The sequence below is a fragment of the Cyanistes caeruleus genome, chromosome 13 (genome assembly GCF_971803275.1).
Source record: "Cyanistes caeruleus chromosome 13, bCyaCae1.hap1.1, whole genome shotgun sequence".
Classification (NCBI taxonomy): domain Eukaryota; kingdom Metazoa; phylum Chordata; class Aves; order Passeriformes; family Paridae; genus Cyanistes; species Cyanistes caeruleus.
This window is the reverse complement of record NC_141713.1, coordinates 19453575-19477279: the sequence shown is the minus strand read 5'-3', so window position 1 is coordinate 19477279 and position 23705 is coordinate 19453575. Positions and strand designations below refer to the sequence as shown.

General features: G+C 43.6%; 1 protein-coding gene across 26 annotated transcripts in view; it reads right to left on the bottom strand.

Moving 5' to 3' along the window:
• Positions 1-23705, bottom strand: part of MYO9A (myosin IXA) — a 171924-nt gene that overhangs the window by 62152 nt on the left and 86067 nt on the right. For all 26 annotated transcript variants that reach the window (XM_086848501.1, XM_086848505.1, XM_086848504.1 and 23 more), the window contains one exon: positions 6711-6827. In XM_086848501.1, coding sequence (XP_086704627.1) covers positions 6711-6827 — 117 coding nt within the window. The remainder of the gene's footprint in view (positions 1-6710; positions 6828-23705) is intronic.

The window sequence follows — 23705 nt, the reverse complement described above, 5'->3', positions numbered from 1 at the left end:
AAAACAAACTCAAGATACAGCTTCTGCTGCAGCTTCCAATGACTGTACATGACTGTTGTGTTAAACACCTAATTCACAATTAGTTATAAATAAAACTCCTACTGTGCCCACCCAGAAAGGCTGCTGTCATCAGAAAAGGAGAGAAGAGCCTGAAGGACACATCTGGGGAGAGCTCCACCAGCAGCTTGTTGGAGCACCCGAAGGTGCTCTAACCCACCTTTGGTTGGGATCCAACCAAAGCCACCTCACGCAAATACTCCGTTCACCCATTACAATTAATTAAATAACTAATATGAGAGGTAATAGCATTAGCACTGGTCAAATAAGCCAAACCTCAAGTAGGGAGGACAAATATCCACTCCCCTCCACCTCAAAGGACCTGAAAGCTGCCAAGTACCCTGATTCTCGTTCTATTGGTGTTACCTGCACTCTGGATTTTCTAAGACTTCCTTGCTAAGACTGGCTTAATTCCACAGCCAGGAATATAAGCCAGACTGTCCACAGGTCTCTCCACGCTGCTTTTTGTCCACTTGCAATGCATCACATAATGTGGGAGGAAAATATTCCTTCTGTGCCTGACTCCTGACCAGGGAACCACCTACGTCTGGAACAGGCATGGCTGCCGTGGGCAGAGTGGCCCCTCGGCCGTGAGTTGGAGCTTTGTCTGACCTGGACTCTGGCCACTGGCACAAGCAAAAACAAAACAAAAAAAGCATTTAAGCACAAAGATAAGTCTCTAACCCATTTTCCAAGAGCTCATTGACTACTTCATCTTTTGTCCAGGCTTTTCTCCCTATTCCAGGGCCGGACAGTCTCTACCTCCCTGATGCCATGACAAGGATGAAGGCCCTTGGCCACTTTCCCAGAAGTTTGCATCACTTGGCGAAACAGCCATGAGAAACAGCTCTTTGAGCAGAAGATGGAAATGGGGAACCACTGGACCAAGGACTGAGCCTGGCAGAGGGATTCACTCTCAGCCACTGATTCCCAAGGTCCAGCATCTGCTCCTGCTTGTCCCAATGGATGTGGCCAACCCCTTTGTTCACTGAGCAGAAATCTGCCTCATCCTTTTTTAAAATTCCTCAGGAGGAATTCTTCTTAAACTCTCTGTATGATTGATGGATCATATTTTATTTACATTATCCATGGAAAAACTGATGATGGAAACAGGACAAAGTGACTTTTCTCATCTCCCTTCACATCACCATTGCAAATCCCGACCCCAACCACCCCCCTGCTGTTGAAGCTCATCCCTGCAATCCACAAGAGTTCCAAAAATTTCCTCCACATGAAAGTCTCTATTCCACCATATCCAAACAAGACTTGGAAGATAAAACGCTCCCACTTCCAGACTATTCATGGATTTACTGACAGCAGCTTTCAAAAGCATCGTGTTGACGCCCTGTGGAAATAGTTAAGCCCCTGCCACCAATGAAGACTTTAACCTGAAATTGGTCTTTAAGATCTCACAAACTTAATTTAATACAAAATAACCGAGCACAAAAACCTTCTCTCTTTTTTCTAATCCTGGTTCATTTATTGCATTGAAACTGCTACCAAATATATTTCAATGTGGGCATGGAAATACACTTATAAAGCAAAACAGAAGAGTCATATATTGCAAAAAATAGCCCTGTCAGTTATAAAAGAATCTTATGGAAATATTGTATTTTAAAGCTGTGTTTTTATATTTTTTTTGCTGACGCCTAAAATTAAACACACGCAGAACTATAAAAATAATCTGCATTTCACAAAATCACTGCAGGTATCAAACCACACATCCAAGAGGAGGGTAGTTAATTCTGTCATGGTTTTTATACAGAGTAAACCAGCATTTTTCTCACATCCCTGTGTTTGTTACTCCTGAACTCCTCCAGAATACAGATTTTAAACTGTGTGGTATTTTGCAGTTTCATGTCAGAGAAATGCAGGCAGAGCTCTGCAGTGAAACAGTCGTTTTTCCTCTGCTACGATGCTCCCAAAAAAACAAGGCCAGTGGATGCCACTTGGGAAAACTTTAAAACCTGAGAAATTTGTAATTTATGGCTGTTTTTCTGCTCTCTGTCCCTGATAAAGGAGCACAAATGTACTAGTACAGAATCAATTATTGTAGCAAGGTGAAAAAATACCTTTTCCATTGACATACACAGGAATTAATCTTGCTAAACTGCCTGTAAAAAGTGTGTAATCCGGGTGGGTTTAGGATGAAATTTGCAGCTCAGTATTTAAAAAAAAAATCACAGGAGTTTAACATTTATAAATCTTTTAAATCTTCAGATTCAAATTCATCCTTTGAATAGGTGCCATAATGAAATCACACAAAGATAATTTAGACCTCGACTAAGTCTAGTTTGTGTGTTAATGCTGTTTCTTTATCAAAACTAACATATAAAATTAAAAAGTGTGACTGTATTAATTAGCATATCAAAATTCTTGTGATTAAAAGTGCATGTCTGTGAGGATTTTTGAAATTTGGGTGAACCCTGGGTCAGTGAGCACTTTCTTGCTTGAGATGATGAAAAATGACCTCATGCTTTTCTTAAAATGTCTCAGCCATGACATTTAAACACAGAGCATGAGTTTTAAGGGCTTTTGGCAAATGATGGCCTTGAAGCTGTGTGCTCTCCAACTCCCAAAGTGCCAATAAATAGGGATCATTGGAGCTGATTTATGCTGCCCCAAATGCACGCTGGTGATGTAATTCCACCACGGAGGTACATTTTGGCAATCAAACAAATAAGTTTGTTTCTAATTCAGGGGAGAAATCTTGTTTGTTACTGTGATTTTTACATTTTTTATCTCTTTTTAAATTTTAATGATTTCTTTTAATTTACAATATTCCAAAGCTGATACTGTAAAAAATATCCCTCCCTAAAACAACCCCAAAATCCATCACCACTTCATCCAAGAGGACCACTCCAGCCTACATCACCCCAATATATACCATGACCTATTAAATAAAGTGAAAGGCAGTGATTTGCTACAAACTTGGAAGCTGGGATCTAAAATTAATGAACTGATGCACTTTAAACACACTGCATGTTCAGCAATTCTTCCTCTGCTTCAGGTCAAAAAGCCAACAATTAACTGGTTGGTTGAATTTAAATGGATTTTCTTCATGGCCATGAATCCTCCATGAATTCAACCACAAATTTTTCTTCATGGCCATTAATTGTAATGAATTTTCTTCATGGCCACAAGTTTTTCATGTGTTCAACCATGAATTTTTCTTCATGGCCATTAATTTTAATATTCTTCACAGCCATGAGCTCACCATCGTCCCCGCATATGCGGCACGTCATCCGAAAACGGCAGCAGGGTGATTTGAGAAGAAATTAAGACACTTCACAAGAACCAAATGGGAAAAGATTAAAAACACCCTTGGAAATGCCTTTTGATCCACCACAGTCTCCATTCTATCATTGTTTTAAGAAGTGAGATGGACTTCCAGCAATTCCTAACCTGATTTATGGAAGGGGAATTCAATAAGAGGCACTGGGAGGTTTAGTAATCTCATTCTCAAGAGAAGGAAAAGTCTCTGACCTCATTAATAAAGGTTATATTTCAGACAATTTGTAGGGAATCATGAGAACATAAAAGGAACTAAAAGGAATTGAGAGAAGATGAAGGAAAAGGGAGTCAGAGCAAATCTGACCCATGGCAGCTCTGCCATTACCATAACCCAGGAGGTATCAAATAACTTATTCACAACTCAGGTCAGAAATAATATGCTAGAAATCCTGTTACCAAGCAAGATAAACCAAATCCCACTGTGTTTTCCCAAAATATTTCACTGTACATTTTAACTAAATTTGGATATCAAAGCTCTGATTTACATCTTCCAAATATTTGCTGGACAATATGGAAGAACAACGGCTGAGTGTTTATTTTTCTTTGTCCAGTTTCATCTTTTGATCTTTTCCTTACTGCTGATATCAAATAAACACATATTGGGATCTGAAAATGATCTCAGTTCCCATTGTGTCACTAAAATCAAATCTACACTCATGAAGAGAGAAACTTCTGTATTAATTTTTCTCCTCAATTTCTTCCAAACACACTCTGAATTGAGGTGGTTTTGAGTCTTGTTTTACCTCTGCATAATGTGATTATTATAAAAGAAAGCTCTGTGCCCCAAATCCATCATCTGACATTTTCTGAACCTTCAGAACCTACAGGATTGTTTCAAAATGTATCTTCAAAGTCAGAGGAATATTAGTGTCAAGCATGAGCTGGGATTAATCTGGGACATTTGCTGCTGTGTGAGTCACATATTATTCACCCACCACACACTCAGGAATTTCTGAGGTGCAAGGCTGTATTTTGCTCCCATAAATCATAGACTTAGTGTGTTAAAGGTATTTTTTTTGGCTGGTAGATGCCAGCAAGGAGGTGTCACCCAAGTGCCAAGGTATTGCCTTACAGCAAGGAGGCATTCCCTGGGTTTGGAGATGCTCCCAGTCTATCTCCCAGTTACTCACTGGTGTTGCCCAACCTCAAAACAATATATGTGAAGGTAAGAAGAACCTGTATCCTCATCTGGGGATTCTCCAAGAATGAGCTGAAAAGGATTTCAGGAGGATTGGGAAGTGGTAGGAAGAACCAGGTCATTGGCTCCATTTCTCTGCTGTGGTGATTCCTGGTTGGTGCCTCAATGGCAGCTGCAGAGCCCAGGATGCCCTCGGACACTTGTTGGCAGCAATGTTATTCCTCGAGGGCAAAGGAGCAGCTATTCCCAGCCCTGCCCAGTCCAGGGAGACATTTCTCCTCCCTCTGTGCTGAAACAAGCCAAACTGGGGGCTAAAAATAGGGCTGAGGAGGTGACGTGGTGGGACTGCTCAAGGGAAAATTGGCTGGTCGATGGTTAACGAAGCTGCTCTGAAATGCACATAAATCGCTTCTTCACCGTCTCCACCCCTAAAATGGGGAGGATTTGTGCATTTTAATGATTTCTGGGGGATCTGTGAGAATCAATCCAATTCATAGAGGACTCTGAAGACAAACTGCTAAAGCAGCAGATATTTCTTGGTGTTTTGTGTGCTGCCTTTCTGCTTCAGAAACTGGGGCCCAAGTGCAGCCCAGGATTGTCTCCCTGGATCTGGGCACGAGCACATTCCTGCAGCTCTGGGTCCTGGGCATTTGCCAGCGTGGGTGGATCTGCTCTGCCACAGGGGCAACACCACTCCCAGCTCCTGCTGCCTGACCTGGATATTATCATTACAATTTGGGGCAAAAAAAAAGGGTCAGAAACATGTGAATTGTGAATTCATGAAATGACACATGGAGGTGGGCAAGGAGGAAGGTGGTTATGCTCCATGGGAGTCATGGCTGGAGGAAGCAAAGGGTTAATGTGCAGCAGCAGTGCTGGAGAAAAGCAGGAATTTGGGCTGTTCTGGCTCTTACCTGCTGAGATTTGAGGTTGGGAACAAAAGTTTAATAGCCCATAAACAGCTACCGTGGTGCCTCACTTTAACAGCCATGCTGACTAAGCACACAAGAGTGTCCTAGACTGATTTGTATTTAAATATTACAGAACAGACAATAATTTTAAAAAATCATTGGGTCATTTATAAAAAATAATTAGCATTTGAGATGCATTTCCTTGTCAAAACAAATCCACTTTTCTGCTTCACCAAATATGTAAACAGTGTGGTTTGTTTTTTCATGACAGCCCAGACAAAACTTCTGATGACTTCAGAAAAAATCAGGAAAGAATACAACATTTCTGTAAAATATTAAACAGAGGGAGAGGCAGCATGTGCAGTCAGAAGCCTCGCTGGATGTTATCACTGTAACAACCCTTCTTTGTCAGAAAAGCATATAACCAGATTTCATAAGCATGTTTTCATTTCCAGTCCACAATTACGATCCACAAGCCTTTTTTGGAATTAAATAAAGGAGTGACCACACTGAGAGAGCAATGAAGACTTCAACTTCATTCCTACAGCACAATCCAAATGTCAGTGCTTAGCAAAAATCCTCCTTTTGGCAGCTTTGACTTTAGTTTGGATGCACAATCCCCCCCCAAAAAAACCCACATGCTGCTGGACCATGTCTCAGATTCACAAGCCAAGGGTAACTGGAGAGCTGGAAGTGCCTGTGTGCATGGACACAGATTTTGGGGTCAGCATCCCCCAGCCACGAGGAGTGTGGACACAAGAGGGTTAAGGAGGATGTGCTAGGTCACAGCATCCAAACCCTGCTATTGCAGGAAACTTCACATCATTCCTTTCATCAATTCAGTTTGGATTGCACCAGCTCCACTCTTCCCATCATGACCTTTTTTCTTTAAATTAATTTTTCTACTGTACTGCCTCAATACTTACAGGCACCCAGCTTGTTCATCACTTCATCACAGAGCAACTTCATCAAAATGCGGTAACAAGAATTCCCTTTTCCCCCCCTCAATTATACACAGTCCTCAAGTTTTACACATAAAGAGGAAAATTATTTGCCATTGCTCCTGGAGTGGGTGGGGGAACTGGCTTTTGTGGCTACAGCAAAATCTCTTCCCTGCTTGCTTTGAGCTTATAATAAGGTGCTTCATCCTTCTCAGCTCAGCAAGCACCACTTTGAATAATGATGCACTCAGTTATGATCCAAGGAAAAATTAACTTCATGTTAAGCAGCATGCCTGGGTAATGTTTTACCACTCAGTTATCTATTTAAAAAACCCAAGAGAGGAGCCAAAAGAGCTGCTGAGATGTTACCTTGGTGCTTTCCTCCATGTCCTTGGAGTTGAGGAGAGCGTGGTTGATCCTGAACACGATCCAGTCAAACAGGGCGCTGTACAATGACTTGGCCATGGAATTCCGCACGGTCACAGCCTGAAATAGAGAAAAAAATGTGACTGGAAATCATTCCTGCCCTGCACTAAAATGGCTTTTGCATCTCGAGCTCCCACATCCAACATAAAATTTCTCCCTTGCCAAAGCTTTTGTCTGCTATTTTAATTTATGCCACGTTATGCCAATGGTCCTGACAGCACTGGGAACTGGGTGTAATCCCAGGGCTGTGGGATGGACCCCTGACTTTGGCTTGGTTTCTGTCATGCATTTGAGTGGATCACACATGAGATACACCACAAATCCCATCACCAATGGCAAAAAGGAAGAAAATAAATACATACATTAAACAGAAATATAATAAATTCATCAAGATCCTTGAAAGGTTTCCTGGGGGAGAAGGAAAGAGAAGGGTGGATATTGCACAGGAGCAACAGCAAGCAATGTGAAAGCACAGGCCAGGACAGGCAGCAGAAGGGCTACAAACGGGAAGGCTAAAAACCCCTCTAGTAAATCTGAGGGTTCCTGAAAACTTGCAGTTTTCCAGGTACCACCAGTGGGAGCTGCAAATCACAGCAGGCAGGTTCAGCACTCCTCCAGCAGCTCTCCCAGAGAGAGGAAAAACAGCACCGAGGAAGGGTCATCCTCACCACAGCCACGATCAAAGAGTTTCTGCTTGATGGGATGAAAGCTGAGATCAAAGGAAGATCCCTGGGCTTTTGGACAGGCACCTACCTAGAGACCCAGAAAGCAGGAATTCCTATTTAAAGATTGTCTTTGTTCTTGCTGCTTGGGGTTCTCTCCTTGGTTTCAATTATCACCTTGAGTAGAGCTTTGGTACATATTAATAACCTAAAAACTTATGGCACCAGCCACGGTTGCTACATTTTAGTTCATTTTAGCCACAGCAGCAGAATAAAAAAGGAACCAGAAAATACCCACATAATTATCTCAATTAAACCCTGAAATCAGTGGCTCGTCACACATTGCCTTGAAATCCTTCTCACCAATGCTCCCTTCGAGGAACATCATCTGAGTGGCCTCATGTCACTGACCCCAGCTGAAGGAATAAAGCATAGTTTGTCTTCTATCAGCTTATTCCCACCTCTTTTTTCCTTGATTTTTTGAGACAGCAGCATTCAGCGTGACCACAAGCCGTTCTGCCAATGTTTTGCTCTTAAAATGCAATTAAGCACATGGTCTCACTTCCTCTCCCTGCCCAGCTGGAACAGGAGAAGGGATTAACACAGTCCAAGCCAGGGGAGGTTTAGGTTGGATGTCAGGAAAAGTTTATTAATGGAAAGGGTTGTCAGGCATTGGAACAGCTGCCCATGGCAGGGGTGGAGACCCCATCCCTTGGAGGAATTTAACAGATTTGTGGATGTGGAACTTGGGGACATGGGTTAGTGGTGGCCTGGGCACTGCTGGGGGATGGCTGGACTGGATGGGCTCAGAGGGCTTTTCCCACCTGAACAATTCCATGATTCCATGACTGAGTACGCTCACAGCTTCTGTACACTGCTGACCATAACACAGTGGCAGTAAAAAGCGATATCACAAGGTAACTACAAAATATGGCCACAATTAGCGAGGGATTCCTCACCCAAAAAACAACCAAAGCCAAGTGTGTTCTGCAAACAGGTGAGCAACAGGACTGACAGGATTTTGGTGCAGCTCAGACCAAAACAGCACTTTTAAAGAGTGAGCTCTTGAAATGCCCGAGTTATCCAACAAGGGCTGGAAAGCAGCCGGCATTTCCAACACAAAGAGCTCTAGTTCCCACTAACTGCTTTTTCTTCCCTTTTACTGATGAAAAGGGTTTGGGGAAGGCTTTTTGGCAATACAGGTTGTTTTTGGTGGGGGAGGTTGCTGTCTAATTTTTTATTTTTTTTTTAATTTCCTCTAATGTGAGAAAGTATTTCAGTGATTAATAGAAAATTCAAGGCAAATTTTCTATCCCTACTCTCCAACTACACTTTTTTGCTTAAGCTGGAAGACAATCAGTGCCACTGTCACACCAGAGAAATCAGTCTCTGGGGAAAGACGAAGGCCAAGATCCAGAATGCCTCTCACTGCCCTAACGCTTTGTCCTGGCATAAACCAGCCCAAATAATTGTTCCAACATGCAACTGAAAACAAACTCCACCTCTATTTGAAGCCAAAAAGAACGTTGTTGTTTCTCCTACAGCATCACATATGGGTTTATGTTGCAATGCTTTTCATTACCTTTCATTAGAGGCTACAGTGATGTGCAGGACTTCACCCCTGAATGTCCCTGTTTGTTTCTTTTTTCCAAAATAAACGAGTTTCTCATTAAGCCTGCAGCACTGCAGTGCTGAGGAATGCTGGGAGTGTGACTGCCACGAGTCTCCTGAACGCTCAGGCAGGGAAGTTTCACTGACACCAGCATTGCCCAGTTTCCTCCAGAATGTGCAGGTGGGGGACGAGCCACTGCTCTTGTTCCCAAGGTGGTCTCAGCTACATGGAAAGCTGGGAAGCCCCTGAAGAGGTGATTTCCTTGCTATGCTTGGATCCCACAATCAGTGGCCCAGACCCCAAAGTGTTCAACAGCTACTTTTAGAAGTGATAGTTGAACCCTAAGAACAGGAAGGAAACTCCTGGCAAAGCAACATGTCGAGAATACAAGGTGGATGGAGAACTTTGCCTTCATCCATTTAAAAAATACCTGCACTGAAATGAATCTATTTTAAATGAGTCAGGGTTTAGAGGGGGGGCTTTCTTTGATTTTTTTTTTTATTTTATTTCAATAAAATATTTATTTTTTAGAATAGATCTTCACTGACATCACATTTTAAATAAAGCCCCTCACTATCCTAAACAGATTCCAAAACTACCCAATCTAAAGACCATCAGGGAATATTATTTCTTTTCAAATTCAGGAGCTGCAGCAGAGCATTTAAAATAAGGTTTTATGCTTTATTTAATGAGAAATTATTTATTTCTGTACTATCCTACATAAATGAATTCTAGTCTCTGAACTATATCCCATACATCACATACAGCTTGTCTTCAGGTCAACACCTACAGCTTCTGCTCTCTTCCACAAGTCTCCTTACGTGACATTTGAGCAGATCTGGAACACAGGGATACTCATCAAACCATTTTGATTTCCCTCACAAAGCAAAATAAAAATAGCTGCTGCAATGCCAAAACAAATGTCTGGGGATCAAAGGGAGAGGGACATATTGCACCCACACAAAAATATTGCTGATTCCACACTGAGACAGATCAAACGTGCTTTGACTCGGCGAGTCAGGAAATAAGCTACAGACAAGGTTTTAATCAATAGTTTTCTGCTTATCAAGTTAGAAAGGATCTATATATTATTTATTATACGCCAGAAACTCCACTTTTTGGGTTGACCAACTTTTGTTAAGATCCTGATATAATGTTTGATTTTTTGGTAAGATTTCATTGCCAAATTAATTGTTCTTAAAGTTGTCATGATCAGATTCAGGCCACCTTAAAAACAGATAAACTTCTGGAAACATCTTCTGTCAAAAGGAACAAGGGGAAGACAGGCTTAAGAATTAAAATCTGCTTTTGAAGTGCTCTGGAACAAGGACTTACAGTTCCAGCACCAGCAGCCTATGTTTTAGAGGCTGGAAAAGATGTCATCTCAGGAACCCAAGTTTGCTCAAATTAAAAGTCTCAGTAAAACACATCTGTACACACACAGGAGATTCTTTAAGAACTGAGATTAGAAAGTCACTAAATATATTTAAGCAAATCTGTCTGCTGCCATCCCACAGCACCCCCCGGTCCAGTCAGGATCCCTCACTCCTGGCCTTCTGCACTCAGCTGAGGGCTGAAATTTCAAACTGGAATTATCCCAAATATTTGTTGATACCCAGAAAATCCAGGGAAAGCAGGTGGGTTAAAATCCCCACCAAGACTGAATACATGGAAAACGACAAGAAACACTGTAGGGCTGGAGCCAGAGATGAGAACAGAGCTGGGAAAGGGTCTAGAGCAGCTGAAGGAGCTGGGGTGGGGCTCAGTCTGGGGAAAAGGAGGTTCTGGGGGGACCTTCTGGCCCTGCGCAGCTCCCTGACAGGAGGAGGTACCATGGGGGAGAGTCAGGCTCTGCTCCCAGGGAATGAGGGACAGGACAAGAAGGGATGGCCTAAACCTGTGTCAGGGGAGGCTCAGGTTGGTGGAAAGCTTGGTCAGGCACTGGCACAGGATGCTCAGGGAAATGGTGAAGTCTCCATCCCCGCAGGGATTTAAAAGCCCTGTGGATGTGGCACTTGGGGACATGGGTCAGTGGTGGCTTTGACAGTGTTGGGGAATGGTTGGACTCGATGATCTTAGAGGTCTTTTCCAACCTAAGTGATTCCATGATTCCAAGATCCTCAGCTAGCTTTTTACAGACATTTTCATATGATTTTGTTGGAAGTTTCCCCCATGATCCTTTTGGATTCGGTGTTTTTACTGCTGACTAACCTAACACACGAGCAACAGCAGCAATAGCTCAATTTGAACTAAATCTCAAATATTTACACATTTTTCAGACTAAGGGGAATAAACAAAGCCCAGAGAACAGAGAATGGGTGAAAGCAAGTGCTGAAGGACTTTGAAAGGCAAAGAGCAAAAATTACAGCAGTATCTCAGTGACTGGATGTCCCAGGGAGCAGAAAGCCAAGAGATCCCACTGAACTGGACTCGACGATCCTTGTGGGCCTGTTTCAACTCGGGATATTCTCTGTGGATAAAACCATCAGGATGCTGCTGGAAGTTCTGTGGTTTTAGTCACAGCCTTCCATGGCCAAGAGGAACATTTTCTGGAGTGTGGACCACAGTAAACACAGTGGGATCCAGAGTGGGACTGAAATGCAAGAGACAGACCCTCTCTCTCCTCAATGACTCCATCAAACCAACCCAAGCATGCAGAAGATCTGGAACAGCAACTGGCCCCTGGTGTTCAGCTTTAAGCATTTTTGACCCAAACAAACCCATGGATGAAGGGCTCTTGTAAGCAATAAATACTTCCTCCAACATTTTGTTTCGAAAGAGCCAGACTGAAATGAAGAACTGTTCAGGGCATTGCTCAACAAAGACAATCAGAAAATTAGAAGAACAAAACAAAGCAAAGCTCGTCGCTTTTGCATCACTTAGGAAGAGCAGGGTATTGGTGCATTGAGCAATTCTGAGTAAGAATCATTCCAAAGTGGTATTTATGAGACAGTTACAGGTCTCTAAAAAGACTCTAAAGACTTCAAACAACTCAGCTCATTGAGAAGCTTGTCCATCTTCCCTCATAACTAACACAGAGGACAGCATAGCCTGACCAAGGACAGAGGAGAAAGGTGGTGGATGGATACTTGGGTTTGGGCAGCTCTTATGATCATCAAACCACAACTTAATATTACATTTGGACAGCCCTGTATATATCTGAGTTTGCCTAGGAGGGTTTCTGAGCCTCCCTCCATCACTGAAACTGCTGGAGCACAGCTGGCACTATGTGCTGCTCTCTGGAGAAGCAAGACAAAAAAACCCAAACTCATTTTTCATAGAAAAAAATGTCCTTTTTACACACACACATTGGACACCACAATCTGTTTTGGGTCACTGCTATGAAAAATGCACCTTGGGAAGGGCACAGTGCTCAGAGCTGGGGTTTAGATCCCAGTCCCTGAGCACAGACTCAGTTAATGAGAAGTGGATTTAAGTACAACTGGAAAGTGAGTGCGAGCACCAAAACGACTTAAAGGCCTAATGAGGATTAAACAGCCATGGAGTTTATTAACTGTGACAGCCCTTATCCCATCTTTCAGCATTATGCAAATCCAGGGAGAACCCATAAAGACATGCTGACACACTCAGCTACTCAACACAACATTACTGCACCTTCAACAATTCTGATCAATGTAACACTGTTAAATCCCAGTTTTTCACTAGGGACATCCCAGACATGGGGACAAGGTCAGTGCACCCACTCCAGACTTTCTACAAGTGATGAGAACTTGTAAAAGCTGATATTTAAATGCCATTTCTCATGCACAGCTCTGGAAAATTCTTTGGATCTAGAAGAGAAGACTTTTTACAAGGCAGCCTGACTTGTTAACCCCAAAGGCATCTTGGTTCTTTGCTGTTCAGTCCATAAGACTTGCTGCATTGCTGGTCATGGCCCTTTTTGCCTCCAGTTTTCCAGCATTTTCCCAGGAGACTGTGTGTGTCTATCCCATTATGGACACTATCAGCGCTATTTGTTCATGCTGGATAAACATGCTGCCAGCGCCAGCATTCCCTACCAATGCAGAACTCCCATTCATCCCAAAAAATATGGCTTTACAAGCAACGCTCTTTGTAATTTTCCCAAGAACTTGCAATAGCTCCAAAAATTCACTTGTTAAAATAGGAGTGATGTTGATAGAGCCATAGGAACTACCTATGGATTCTTTCTCTCCTGGTGACCCCCCAACTCTTCCGGAACATGTGGACACATGTGCAGCTGTTTCCTGCCCTCCAGGAGGAAAACAAGCAACACATTCCCATTCCAGACTCTTATCAACAAATACTGTACAATTACAGTAAATCCAAGGTGATAAGAAATGTTCCTTTCCAGGTGTGAAGTCTGCAGGATTTGGTATAAAATACAAAGAACAGTTGTTCAATTACTTAAATAAAGTTGGGCACCACAAAATACATTTTCTTCTGGTGGAGAGAAGAAACAGAGATTCCTCTCCTCTTCAGGAAATCAGATCTGAACACAGGAAGAGAGGAAATATCCCCTTTTCCCTTAGGGCCTTTGATGGGCTTCCTATAATTTCTATACAAGGATGAAAGGTGGTTCCAATGAAATGCTCAGGGGAAAGAAGAAAAAAAAAGTAGCAGTAGAATTGTTCCTCTTCAGGAAATCCCTCCAAAAATCAAATCTGGATATGTGGTTTTAGTGGCTCTGTGGCAGCTCCATTTGTTTGCTTTTCTTTTAATAAGTGGAATAAATTTTCAGCACGCTCTCTGATTAATCAATCAGTGCTTCTGCTCACAGGGATTTGGCACTAAATCCCAGGAACCTGTTGATATGCTACCACAGAAATTACTTAGTGAGCTATTATCATACACAGGATTTGATTTTTATTATCATTTGATGTCTGGTTTGAAATCCTTATCAGCCATTCCCATTTTCCTCCATTTATTCTCTAAGGTGAAATTTGGCTTCATGATTACATTTGTACTTACTGTAACACAAATGTCTCATTCCAATATGACTCAGAGGAAAAAAAACCACATTTTAAAACCTTCTGAATTTTGTCCATGTTATTTACCTAGGATTTTCAGATGAAAATCTCTCTCCTTCAATCACTTCTGTGTGTTTAAATGATTTATTTAATTTCCAGGTAGGGGAAAAATCAGGAAAAGATTGTACGTGTTTTCTTATTTGCTTCAAAGTATCTATTCAACACAAGCATGCTGCATGCAAATAAATGATTAAAGGAAACAATTTCTATTCTAAGAAAAAAAATATTTAAATTTATGCTTACAATTTTTAAAAAATACACATATTAACAATGCTTGGCCACTGTGAAGAGGGACAAGATTGACCCAAGACTAAAACAAGCAAAACCAGGAATTCTAGCTCTCCTAATGTGCTTGATCTGGATCACCTGAAGAGATCTGATGACCAGGAACAGAAGCCAAGCCCCCGTTTCTCAGTGAACCTTAGATGTGCAGACAATTGAGAACAGCCCATGTGGGCATCTCAGAGATGATGAGCTACAGGAATTACTAATTAAGAGATTAAGAAAAGCAAACTGAAAATACACTTTTATTTGAATAGCGCTTAGAGGTGCCAGATACTACTCCCAGTGCTCATGTCAGAGGAGTAGTGACCACATGTACTAAAATACTATAAAAATCCAGTTTTTATCCCTGACAGTTACTGCTCCACGAGAGCTGAAAAAAACCCAGATGGCAAGTGGCTGGAGCATGTGTTTGTGGCTGTAGGGAGAGAGCTGCTGAGGGAGCTTTGCTGGGTCTGACACTCCTCTGCTGAGATGGAGTAGCAACTAAAGAAGGGAGAGAAGTAGCTGTGAGAGCTAAATTAGGGAAAGAGCAGAAAGTGAGGAGGATGGTGAGGAAGCAGAGCAGCACCAGACACAAAACCTGCTGGAGCATCTACAGCTCCTCACCAAAACTGGGAGAACATTTCTGGGTTTGAAGGAAAGACAGAAACCTCTCAGTTGCTGGAATCAGACAAGGACTAAATCCCTCTTCTGGTCCAAATGCAGGTTTTTAGTGCTTTGTTTATAGATTCCTGGCACGGTCTGGGTGGGAAAGAAACCTGAAGGATCATCCAGTTCCACCCCTGCCATGGGCAGGGAAACCTCCTGCTAGGCCAGGTTGCTTCAAGCCCTGTCCAGCCTGGCCTTGGACACTTCCAGGGATCCAGGGGCAGCCACAGCTGCTCTGGGCACCCTGTGCCAGGGCCTCAACACCCTCCCAGCCAGGAATTCCTTCCCACTATTCCATCCATCCCTGCCCTCTGGCAGTGGGAAACCATTCCCCATGTCCTGTCATTCCACCCCTTGTCCCCAGTCCCTCTCCAGCTCTCCCAGCCTGGCTCCAGAGCAGAGGGGCTCCAGCCCTGGGAGCAGCTCCATGGCTCCTTTGGACTGGCTCCAGCAGCTCCAAGTCCTTCTGATGTTGGGGACCCCAAAGCTGGAGCAGCTCTGCAGTGGGGCTCCATGAGGGCAGAGCAGATGGGAAGAATCCTCTCCCATGCCATGTGTCCTACTCCATCCATGGCCAGCAGGAGGAAAACACTAATCCAGGATGAGAACACTGTGACATTAAAATATTTTAAATTATTTTTAGAAGGAATTCTTTTTTAAAACTAATGAATTACTAGTGGTTTATAATTTCCTAGAGCTGCAAGTAAACAAGTAGCTTTGAAGGACTTGTCAATCTGATGGTATGCTGACACTGGAAAACTGTCTCTCTGGATAAACTTGTTGAATTGACTTGTCCCATTGGGATTTTTGGGAAGGGTGTTAGTATGGTTTGGGAAATCCCCTTAAAATGCCTCTGACTAATGCAGACTGGCAGGTCAGAGAAGGACCTTTGTCCAAGGAAGGTGATTGGGAAGGTACCAATTGGCCCAAGGTGGTCATGGAAGGTACTGAGAAACTGGGAAAAGTGGAAGGAGAGCAGAAGAAGAATTAGAAAAAAGGTGTAACATAAAATTCGAAACTAATACCTAAACCCTCTCTCTGAATGTGAGAACTTTACACCCGACTTAGTGACAAAATCCTGAAGTGTTTGAGTGTCACGTTGGGGCACGATGCAGCGTTATATGGTAATGACATTACAGGCTATTTTTTCTCATTGGAAAATCCACCCATAAGTTCTGGAAAACATCATTGACACTTGGATCTCTTGGATAAAATCCACTGGCAGGACAACCTGCGGCCTCCCATCTCCAGGGTGATAGTGGAAGGTTTCTGCCAGGATGTGGCAGCCAGCTGGGAGGGTGGGAGCCAGAGATAGTGCACAGCTTCAGTGCTTTGTTGTTTGGTTTTTTTAAGTACTTCCTTTGCAGGTACATTTATAGAATTAAAGTATAAAAATGAACCTTTACAACAATGTTCAAACTAATTTTAAGCTAGCTTTTCCTCTTTTCTGTTGTACTCAAGAATGAAAAAATTGCATTTTTCACTCCTTTTCTTTAAATGTTGCCTTTAAAGATATTTTTCCTCCTCCTTAATTGTACCTAAAAATCATTAAAAAACCTTTCTTGCATGCTGAAGCCAGAGTGGTGCATTGACAATCTGAGTTCTCCTAGGGAAATGACCCAGGAGAATGACAGGATTTTAATAAGATGTTCAGATAAAATATGAGTGTGGAAAATGACATCATACTTCTCCCGCTTGAGCATGATATAACACTCCTGGATTCCAAGTCAGGGATTAAACTTGACTCTGATATCCTGCAAGAGTACTTTCCTCTGGGTGTTAAGCCTCTGTTTTAAAAACCCCTAATGCTGCTTGCCTGAGCCCATGGCCTGTGAGCCAAGGGGGAGCCCCAAAGGCTGCTCCGTCCATCGCAGACGCAGGACGTGGATGGAAACCACATGTGTTGGGTCACAGCAGGGAAGGGAGTGGAAGAGCAGGAAATCACAATTCCCCACACACACATGGGTGACTCAGGACTCACTGTTCCCTGTGGGGACTGAACAGGGTGGTGGATCAGTTTTGGGTCATGAAAAGCTCAGTGTGAGCTGTGCATGCGCTTTGGGAGCCCCAAACTCTCCCATGCTCTGGGGGCAGCAGGAAAGGGGGATTTTGTCTCTCTGCCCTGCTCAGGTGAGACCTCGCCTGTAGAGCTGCCTCAGCCCTGAGGTCTCCAATATCAGAAGGATGTGGAGCTGCTGGAGAGAGTCCAGAGGAGACCATGGAGAAGCTCCAAGGGCTGGAGCCAGGCTGGGAGAGCTGGGGGTGCTCACCTGGAGCAGAGAAGGCTCCAGGGAGAGCTCAGAGCCCCTTCCAGGGCCTGAAGGGGCTCCAGGAGAGCTGCAGAGGGACTGGGGACAAGAGCCTGGAGTGATAGGACAAGGGGGAAATGGCTTCCCACTGTCACAGGGCAGAGTTAGATGGGATAATGGAAAGGAATTCTTCGATGTGAGGGTGGGCAGGCCCTGGCACAGGGTGCCCAGAGCAGCTGTGGCTGCCCCTGGATCTGGGGACGTGTCCAAAGCCAGGCTGGATGGGGCTTGGAGCAACCTGGGATAGTGGAAGGGGTCCCTGTCTATGGCAGGGGGTGAAATGAGACAATCCTTAAGGTTCCTTTCAACCCAAACCATCCTGTGATTCTGTGATCCTCACACTATCTCACATCCATTCCCCCTAAAATGGTTCATGTGCTTCTGTGAATTCCCGTGGTTTCTGAGGAAGTATCTGAGTGTTCCTGCAACTGCCCTCACCTTACTCCTTCCTGTCACTAGATGGATGCACACACAGAAAACAAAGTGGAAAACCTCAAATAAGAACAACAAGAACATATTTTGTGTAGGGTGTGTTGAAGATCTAGCTATTGTGTCCCCACTAGTGGCAATCAGGTTTGGGAAATGACAGATGGGAAACCCACCACTCCCACTCCCATCCCCATCCCAAGCCAGAGCCTGCCTGCTATTTATTTTTAGAGATGATTTCAAGCCTTTGATATTGTCACTTTGCAGCTGATGATTGGAACACACTGTGGTTATGCTTTTCAGAAACAGCCCCCAAGTACAGCCAGGAGCAAAGGAAACCAACACAAATCTTGTTAGAGATTTTCTCTGAGTCCCAGCTGCGGAGCCAGATGGTTATGAGCATCATCTTCCTAAAAAGATTTCATTCAGAGCCTTGAGATTTGGGTGCTGCGGTCAGAAAGTGTCATCTGTAACAAATCAAAACTTGATTTTGAAAAAGAAAGGAAAAAAAAACTCTCTCCTCCTGAAATTAAACCCTTCCAGAAAACAAGGCTGCAGTTTTTGCTTCTCCTGTGGAGAGAATGATGAAAGGAGACACAGAACATCCCTTAGGGAAAGGTGCTCACACAGAGCCATCCTGAGCCCACCACAGAGCAACAGGAGAACGAAGCCACCAGGCAGCCAAGTTTGAAGGGTCCACTGACGACAAAATGTGTTTCCCTCCACCTTACTGCATCCAGAGTCTGTTCTGCCAATGGCACAAACTGAGCCTCCACTCCACCCATGTTTTCACAGTGAAACCAGTACAAAAACCAATTAATAAATTACTTTGTGCCACGAGAAGAAGTTGTGTGACCTGATGTGAGGAGGCCACATTTAGGGAAATTTGCCCAGCATTTACAGGCACAGTTTACTGAGATCCTCACCAAGGAATCCAATCAATCACCAAAACCAGCCCTTGAGCCTTTAAAAGCCAAATTCTGCCTTTAGATTGGTCCTTCCCAAGCAGAGGGCAAGTTTAGACTAACTCCTTCTGCCAGTGCACCATTGTCACCATTCCAGGTTATTTTTACCCCCAAAGAGAAGTTATTTCTCATCACACCTCAGCTGTAAATGCTGTAGAGGCAAAGTCTGTGCAACAGACCCTATCCAGACATGGAATTTCTACACCTCCTCTTTCTTCAGCCCCTGAACAACAGCTGAGGAAAAAAATCAACCTGAATTTATTCAGATTGGGATTACATGTGAAAATCCCATATTCCAAGCAACTGTACCAAAACAACATCGCTTGCTAACTAACTCAGGAACAGCCTGTCTGCATTCCCTGAAATTTTTTCACATGAGTATAGTAGAAATTTAGGTAACTGAAAGAACTCTGTGACATTAAAGCGTCTTTTGAGTAATCAGATGTAATTAAAAGAATCCTTTAAAGAGCTGAGGATGGATTTGATTTGATAGGGCAGCTGGAGTGGGCTACAGGCAGAGCAGTTCATGGAAAGTCAGCATTTCCCTTCCTAAAGTCCTGATCTTTGACTTTGTTTATCCCAATGTCTTCCTTGTTTTCCCAGATATTAGTGCCAAACAAATAGCAGGAACACAGTTAACACACAGGAATTTCCGTGGTGGCATGGAGCAGAAGAGTGACTGCAGCAGCTTTTGCACATGAGGATGTGCATTTCCAAGAGAAAAGTGAGGAACCTCATCCCACAGATAGGTTTCTTTTGAAGTTCCACCCTCCCAAGTTGCCCTCATGTCCTGAAGCAGAGACACTTGCTTGGCTCTTAAAAGCTTTGTGGGGTTCCAGTTTTATTCCATTAATATTTTTCTGTGAATTCTGAATCCACTCATCAACGTAGCAGTTCTTCAAAGGGCCCCTGCTGAGCTCCTCACGTTAATAACCCGTGGTGACAAGCAGTCTCCTCAGCTAATGGGTTTTGGGATAAGTAGGTGCTTCCAGCAGTTCTGCTTTCTATTCCATTAAGTCTCCCTATTCTTGTACTTCAGAACTGAGAATCTTCATTTCTTCATGCTATTAATTATTTTGCCTCCTTCTCGTTTTTTCTCCTTGATTATTTTCAGGTTTGTGATTAATTGCAACTATGGTATTTTCCTTTGCTGGTTTTTTTGTGTTTTGTTTTTTTTTTAACATCTTAGGTAATGTTCTGCCATTTGGCCCTAGCACTCCATTTCCTCTCCCTTATAATGGACTGAAAAATGCATCAGCCAGTCCCACTATAAGGATATAGGGAATGAAACATCACTCAGATCTTGCTGTAGTAAAATACTTTTTTGCCTCATTACAGTTCAATCCACAAGGCTTTTCTACCTTGTGTCTCTGCCAGTTAAATGTTACTGGACTGAAAATTGAGTGCTTTTGCTGATAATGACATGTTCACCCCGATTCCAAGTCCCTAACACTGTGGAATTTATCATCCCAAGTAACCATCCTCTGATGGTCATTCCAAGTGTCTTGTATTCCTCAGCAAAAATTCATCCCAGCTGAAGAATGTCCAGGTAAAGTGACACTCAGTGATGTGAAAAAATAAAATCTAATGATTTTGTGGCACCAGAAGAGAAAGATGTGCCTGGCCCACCTCTCCTGGGCAAAGGTTCTCTCCTCTCTCCTTCTCCCAAAGGACACAAATCCAATTCTCCTCCCACTCCAAGAAGTCTCTCTGGCTCTGCTGAGCCAGCACAGACCCAGAGACAATGAACAAGAGAGGATGAAAGTACAATGAAAGCAAAGCTGTGGAGACCTCAGCAGATGCTTCCAGAAGACCTGGACTTTCCTCTCCTGCTTTGCTGGCACTCAAAACACAAGGTTCAATGCTTGTCACCCCCTGCCTAATCCTGCACACTGCAGATTGTCAGGAGCCTGTAAGTTCTGGTTTGTAAATCTGACCTGAATTGCATCACTGCTTTTCTAACTAAACATGAGCCGATTTCACATGACCTACAGCTGCACCTGTTTATGCAGAATAAAAAACATTTCACAGGTTTAATTGTAATTTGGGTGCTCTGGACACAGTCACAGAACAGTTCCATGGTGACCTTCCACGGCTATGTAACAACAGCATGGAGCACACAGCTGCTGAAGAGAATCTGGCCATTTGAACAAAGACCATGACCAAGGAATGCCAGACAGGTTTGGCTTGGAAGGGACCTTCAGGGTCATCCACAGCTCCACTCCCTGCCATGGGCAGCTTCCACTGGCCCAGTTTGCTCCAAGCACCATAAAATGTGGCCCTGGACACTTCCAGGGATGCAAGGGGAAGCCACAGCTGCCCTGGGCAACCTGAGGGCCTCACCACTCTCACAGGGAAGAATTCCTTCCCAAAATCCCATCTAACTCTGCCCTGTGGCAATGGGAAGCTGTTCCCCCTTGTCCTATTCCTCCAGGCCCTCGTCCCCAGTCCCTCTCCAGCTCTCCTGGAGCCCTTTCAGGCCCTGGAAGGGGCTCTGAGCTCTCCTGGAGCCTTCTCTTCTCCAGGTGAGCACCCCCAGCTCTCCCAGCCTGGCTCCAGAGCAGTGGGGCTCCAGCCCTCAAAGCCTCTCCATGGTCTTTTCTGGACCTCTCCAGCAGTTCCACATCCTTCTGATACTGGACACCTCAGGGCTGAGGCAGCTCTACAGGTGAGGTCTCACCTGAGCGGGGCAGAGGGGAAGAATCCCCCCTCTCCCTGATGCCCAGGTTATGGGGGAGCTCAGGGCTACTGGCCCAACATCTGCTCCCCAACAGCTGTTTGCACTGCCTTGCTGCAGGTCCAAATCAGTCCCTTTCAGTTCCTCTGAGTTTTCAGACACCCATTTTCCACTTACAATTCTGATCACGCATTCTGTTAAATACAGGGTGTGCTTATAATGACATCACATCAAACAACCAGCTCCTACCAGCTCTCCAGAATTAAAGGAAGGCAAGAATCAGGTCAGTTTTTGACCAAAAAGTTGTCTCACATCTTTTATTTCCCTTCTGTTGCACAATTTCACATCAGAATTCTCCCAAAAGTGTGAATAAATTCACGTTCTAAGACGTCCTTGATCACAAATGGCTTAAAGTTCTAAAGATCTGTTAAAATAATGTCTATTAGTAAAGTCACTTGCTTAAGAAATACCAATCATATTGGTTAAATGAAGTTAAGGAATTGAAAACATCATGGAATTTTAATTTTTTTTTTCTGTAGAAAAAAAACAGGGTTCACTAACAGATGCATTTATTTTGATAACAATTTTTCATCTCATCATATGAAGACCAGGGAAAAAATGCAGAGACTGGTGAAGAACAGAGAAGCAGGTGCTGGACACCAGCCTGACAAGCAGAATAGATGGGATGGAAACCAGGCAGGGATGCTCACAGGACTCAGCCACAGGCTCGTCTCCAGCACAATGGAAAGGGGATGGAACCACCAAGGCAGGCAGATTTGAGAGAGTTAAATGAGTGGATGAGTCAAGGCATATTCTAAGGCCTTGGAGACCTGCAGTGAGTAGAAATGGAAAAAACCTGAACTCCTTGGATTATTTATATAGAAGCAGGAAGACAGACGTGGCCCAGGAGGGCAGTTCCTCACATGGATTAAGATGATACTCAGATTGCAAACAGGATCAAGAGAAAGATTTTTAACAATCCCCAAGTTCCTCACAAAGATATGACTGAAGTGCTCTGCTCCTGCATGTTCCCTACAAAACATCAGTCAAGTCACTGGATATTTAGCACATCTTTTTTTGGTGTTTTTTTGAATACCTGAATTGTGGCTTGTGAAACTTTCTTACCTCAGTATAACTGCAAAAATGCACACAATAATATATAAAAAAAGTGCCTGAAGTCTGGAGTTGAGGGGCACTTCAGGAAGGACAACAGCAACCCACAGCATGTTACTTTGCCACCATTAAAATCCCATTTTTCCCTTTTTCAGCTACGTGCCTGCTGCATTTTGTCTTATTAAGGAGAAGATAGCTATGGCTGCAGGGATGCTCAATGCTCAAGACAGATCTGAATCAAAAAAGTCCAATCTCCACTACTACCACTGATGGCTCTATTGCTCCTGTAGCCTTTTCCAAGGATCCTTCCCATTGCTAAATGAAGTGGAATTCTCCAGCTCACTGTTACCAAACACAACACTGTGATTTCTCTGGAAACCCATGAAATGCTGCTGGCTCCATTAATGCACCATCTTGCTCCTGATAAAGTCTTTGACAGCTGTTTTGGACAGCAGGCCAAGACCTCATCACACGAGTGCAGCCTTTCGTGTCTGTGCAGCCTTTTTCCCAAGTTTATCTATGGCCTAAAGCTTCTAAAGCTTTGCACTGGCCCGAACTGCACAGTCGTTTTGAGCACTGCATTAAAACACCATTCAGTGCTACAAAAGGAACAATGGATGGTTCCAGGCTGCAGCTCCATGGCAAATGAGCCAGTGTGGCTCAGGAGATAAGAGGCAGTTGCCAGAGATGAATATAAGCATTATTTATATTGAATTTATATTATTTGTTTATGAATGTGGTGCTGTTGATTGCCAGAGGTGCAGCCAGAGAGGATGGCAGTTCCCCTGCAGGGTCTCAAATCAAGCCCATGATTGCCATGGTGCCACAGCCATGAGAGGCAAAACAAAGTAGTCTTGATTTCTCCCTGCAAAACCAGACCTCCCCTTGACTGCCCTCTCCTTAATTTCAGAAAGAGCTGTAGCTCCAGCAACATTGGGGTGTTGATAGCATGGTCAGACACAACCTTTAAACAATAAACTATGATTTACTGAATGATGAGAAAAGCTGAAGGCACGTAATGCTTTATAGGCTCTTTCTGAAAAACCACATGCTCATCCCATAATCCCTGTAACATCCCAAGGATGGGCACTGACTACACACCAAGTCTTCCACCCTGAAGTTTGGCTCACAGCTGTTTATTTACTCCTACCTATGGCTCTGCTTGAGCAGGTGCTGCTGCCACACACCTTGAACGCTCCTGGGTAAAATAAAGTGAAATGTAATCTTCTCTC